Below are 3,520 nucleotides of genomic sequence, written 5' to 3'. Positions count from 1 at the left end.
TTTTAATAAATTTATAAATAAAAAATACTTAAAAAAAAATATCAAACACCCCTAAATATTTTATAAATTCTTTACGGTAGCTTTTACATTTCTATAGATCTCATTTGACAGTGCGTCACACCACAATAAAAACATTATGTTTTATGTTTTTATTGGTAAAATGTAACTGCAACCGCATTGAAGTTCGTTGTTGCTGTATGATTAAAGGTAATGTCTTACACGGATTGACTAACAAATCATATATGTTTTTTCTTTTTTTGTAAGTTATTAATTTATAATGGTATCATTTTAAGAGATGTTTTTTAAATAAAAAGAGAGAATAATCGATAATAAATTCAATCAGGAGTGCTTATTTTGTCGTAATAAATTTTGTGTCCCCCAAGTTTTACAAAATTTTAATTAATCTTTACATCTATATTTGGTATGAATTCTGTTAAAAAAATGCACTGAACAAAGTTCCGAATTGAGAAATCAAAATTATTTGGAAACAACATTAATTGATACAAAATCTTCCTTGCAGTCAAAATTGATACTACTCCAATATAAGGATCCATTTTTAGGTTCGCCCACCATTTTTCATGCTTGTTTGGCACTGTAATTGTGACTAGAAATAAACACAGGATTGAAGTGTTAATTAAGTTGAATCACACTTTTATTTCACGTGGATCTCACTCAAAAATTGAGGTCCAATCTCAGTTTTTAAAAAGTACCCGTTTGACACTGTACCTGCGACTAGAAATAAATACAAGACCAAAGTGTTTAGTTAAGTTGAATCACATTTTTATTTCGCGCGGGTCCCACTCAAAAACTGAGATCCAACCTTAGTTTTTAAAAAGGAATTTATAATTGCTTTTGTGTTCGTATTCTCCCCTCTCTCACCGATATTGCTAATTAATTAACACAACTTTCCCAACCCGAGCTAACATCCTCTATTTCTTGCACACGAGTTGACTGATTTTATTTTTTCTCATTACTCATCTGTTATCACTATTACTTTCTTTATTTTACTTTTCTTTGGTCACCACCAACAATATAAGCTTTCCTATCACTATCACTATTACAAGTTGAAAGTCAAGACCCATGCTATCTCTCACACGCGAAAGCTCTCTTATTATTCGTTATATTTAGAAATTATATGTATAATAGTTAATTATGTATTTATTAATTGTTAAATAATCTTATATCATGTATTTTTAAAAAAAAAATTATATATCACCTACATACTTAACTTAAATAATATAAGGTAATATATATAATAATTTCATTTTCAAAACCGAGTTTTTTAGTTCGTTATTCATTGGTGTAATTGATAGATTAAGTGCCTGTTTTAACTAGAGGTTATATATAAAGATATTAACCAAGGGCATACTAAAAATTGTATGTCAGCATAGGAAAGGTTGTTCTTCATTAGAGATTTCTTGTTCGTGTGACATAGGGCATTGGTAGAGTGAACTGCAACTTGTCTTGGTCGTACTGGCTTACAGCTAATTCATTTGGGTTTTACACTTCTTTATTCATGATTACAGCTGAAGTATCACCATTTTTTTTTTTATTGTTTCCCAGTCATCTCACAGCTGTCTCTGCTCAAGTAAACTCAATTTGTTTGTCAGCATTCTTGCCACGTTATTTCAACTTGTTCTTGAACTCAAATCTCGATCCGGTATCAACTCCTGCAGCATCTTTTTTTATTCGTTGTGATAAACAAGGAACATTAATTTAATTTTTTTTGTTTGTCATATGGGTGAAGTGCAATATCCACATGTTTTTAATGAATATATTGATAAAAAGCATCAAGAATATTTATTCACTCTTTATTGATCTAAAAACAACACACAAGTATATGATTATATAGGCTATACAGGAAATTCTAATCCAGGTAGATAATTCTAATCTGGATAGGTAATTGTTCTTATACATAAATATATCTTAATTAGAGGTAACGGCCAAATCCTAAATTTCTCCCCTACAATTTCTCCCTCAAATCTTCTGCAATAATTCTTCTACAATTTCTCCCTCAAATCTTCTGCAATAACTCACACCAACATATACATGTGAAAATCAAGGCTCATTGGCCCGCCTGTTGGAAAGTTTGCTCGATTTCTGTAGCTCGACAGCAATCCTACTTTAATTTTATATTCATCTACTAAAATCTCCAACTCAACTATGTATCTATCCTTCTGTAAGTTTGCTCTTCTTTTCCGGTACACTTGGACTTTTTTCTTCATAAGATTTCATCTTTTCATCTAGCACCTTTTTTCAAAGAGGAGAAACCATGATGGCTGTGGCATTGATTGGAGAATCACTTCTCTCTGCTGTCATTGAGGTTCTGGTCGACAGGATAGCCTCCTAAGAGGTTAAGAAATTCATCAAATAACTCTAGCTCCAGAATGTTTCAGTTTATGCTCATACCTATTATCTGGATATACCAAGAAAGATGTACGGTCTAATAAGGCTACTACGAAATATTTACTCATGGGTGGGGCAAGCTCTTCTATTCTGGTTCATGGTTTCTCTTGGCTATATGGTTCGTCCGGGGGAGAGATCGAGCTTCAAGAAATAGTGAATGGTCTTATCAATACACAAATGTATAACTCCCCAGGAATTTCAATTGCGCTTATATTCATCACTGTAGGAATTGGGTTCAAGCTTTCCCCAACCCCTTCTCATCAATGGACTATTGGACTTGAATATGCCGGTCCTTTTGGAGTTCTTCAAGCTCTAGCAGATGGAACAAAACTACTTTTCAAAGAAAATCTTTTTCCATCTAGAGGAGATACTCGTTTATTCAGTATCGGACCATCCATAGCAGTCATATCAACGCTATTAAGCTATTCAGTAATTCCTTTTGGCTATCACTTTGTTTTAGCAGATCTAAATATCGGCGTCTTTTTATGGATTGCCATTTCAAGTATTGCTCCCATTGGACTTCTTATGTCAGGATATGGATCAAATAATAAATATTCCTTTTTAGGTGGTCTACGAGCTGCCGCTCAATCGATTAGTTATGAAATACCATTAACTCTCTGTGTATTATCCATATCTCTACGTGCGATTCGTTGAAATAAAAATTTTTCCCTATTCCCTTTTTCTTTATATAGGAAGAAGGTAAAATTAATTGAATATATATCTTTATTTTTTTATTCATCATTTGAATTGATGAACTAAATTAGATAGTTATATGAGTGAAAGAAAACAGCTTCTAAATTTGCAGTAAAAAAAATCGAGACTCATTTCTTATGTACAACAGTAAAGCAGAAATAAACATAAGAAGATGAGATCATTTGTCCCAAAATTGGTTGATTAGTCATCCTGGCTTGAAAGCGGGCTCAAAGAATCAACCTTAGTGAGTTTTTACTATCATTTATATATATATATTACTGTAATGCTACCGAGCAGTTGAGTAAAAATAAAAATGAGTGGATGGTTAGGAACACCAAGATACATAAAAGATTAGTAATAGAATTATCCAAAATAAAAGAATATTAATTGGGGCTTTAAATTAGTAGAAATGATCAGGCAG

The 3,520-nt window shown here is 32.0% G+C and overlaps 1 protein-coding gene across 1 annotated transcript; it reads left to right on the top strand.

Annotated features, from left to right (window-relative positions):
- The first annotated feature begins 2,275 nt into the window (after window positions 1-2,275).
- On the top strand, window positions 2,276-3,520 carry LOC118054300 (NAD(P)H-quinone oxidoreductase subunit 1, chloroplastic). The gene is made up of 2 exons (XM_035065812.2): window positions 2,276-2,323; window positions 2,431-3,520. Exons 1-2 carry the CDS (start codon window positions 2,276-2,278, stop codon window positions 3,058-3,060), a joined length of 678 nt encoding a protein of 225 aa, XP_034921703.2. The 3' UTR covers window positions 3,061-3,520.

Source organism: Populus alba, chromosome 3 (genome assembly GCF_005239225.2).
Source record: "Populus alba chromosome 3, ASM523922v2, whole genome shotgun sequence".
Lineage (NCBI taxonomy): Eukaryota > Viridiplantae > Streptophyta > Magnoliopsida > Malpighiales > Salicaceae > Populus > Populus alba.
Note: the sequence above shows the minus strand (reverse complement) of the source record. Positions and strands in the feature narration are given on the sequence as shown.

Coding starts and splice junctions, on each gene's coding strand:
- LOC118054300 (XM_035065812.2), top strand. CDS start 2,276: ATGGCTGTGGCATTGATTGGAGAATCACTTCTCTCTGCTGTCATTGAG. Junction 2,324..2,430: donor TTCTCTCTGCTGTCATTGAG/GTTCTGGTCGAC, acceptor GGATATACCAAG/AAAGATGTACGGTCTAATAA.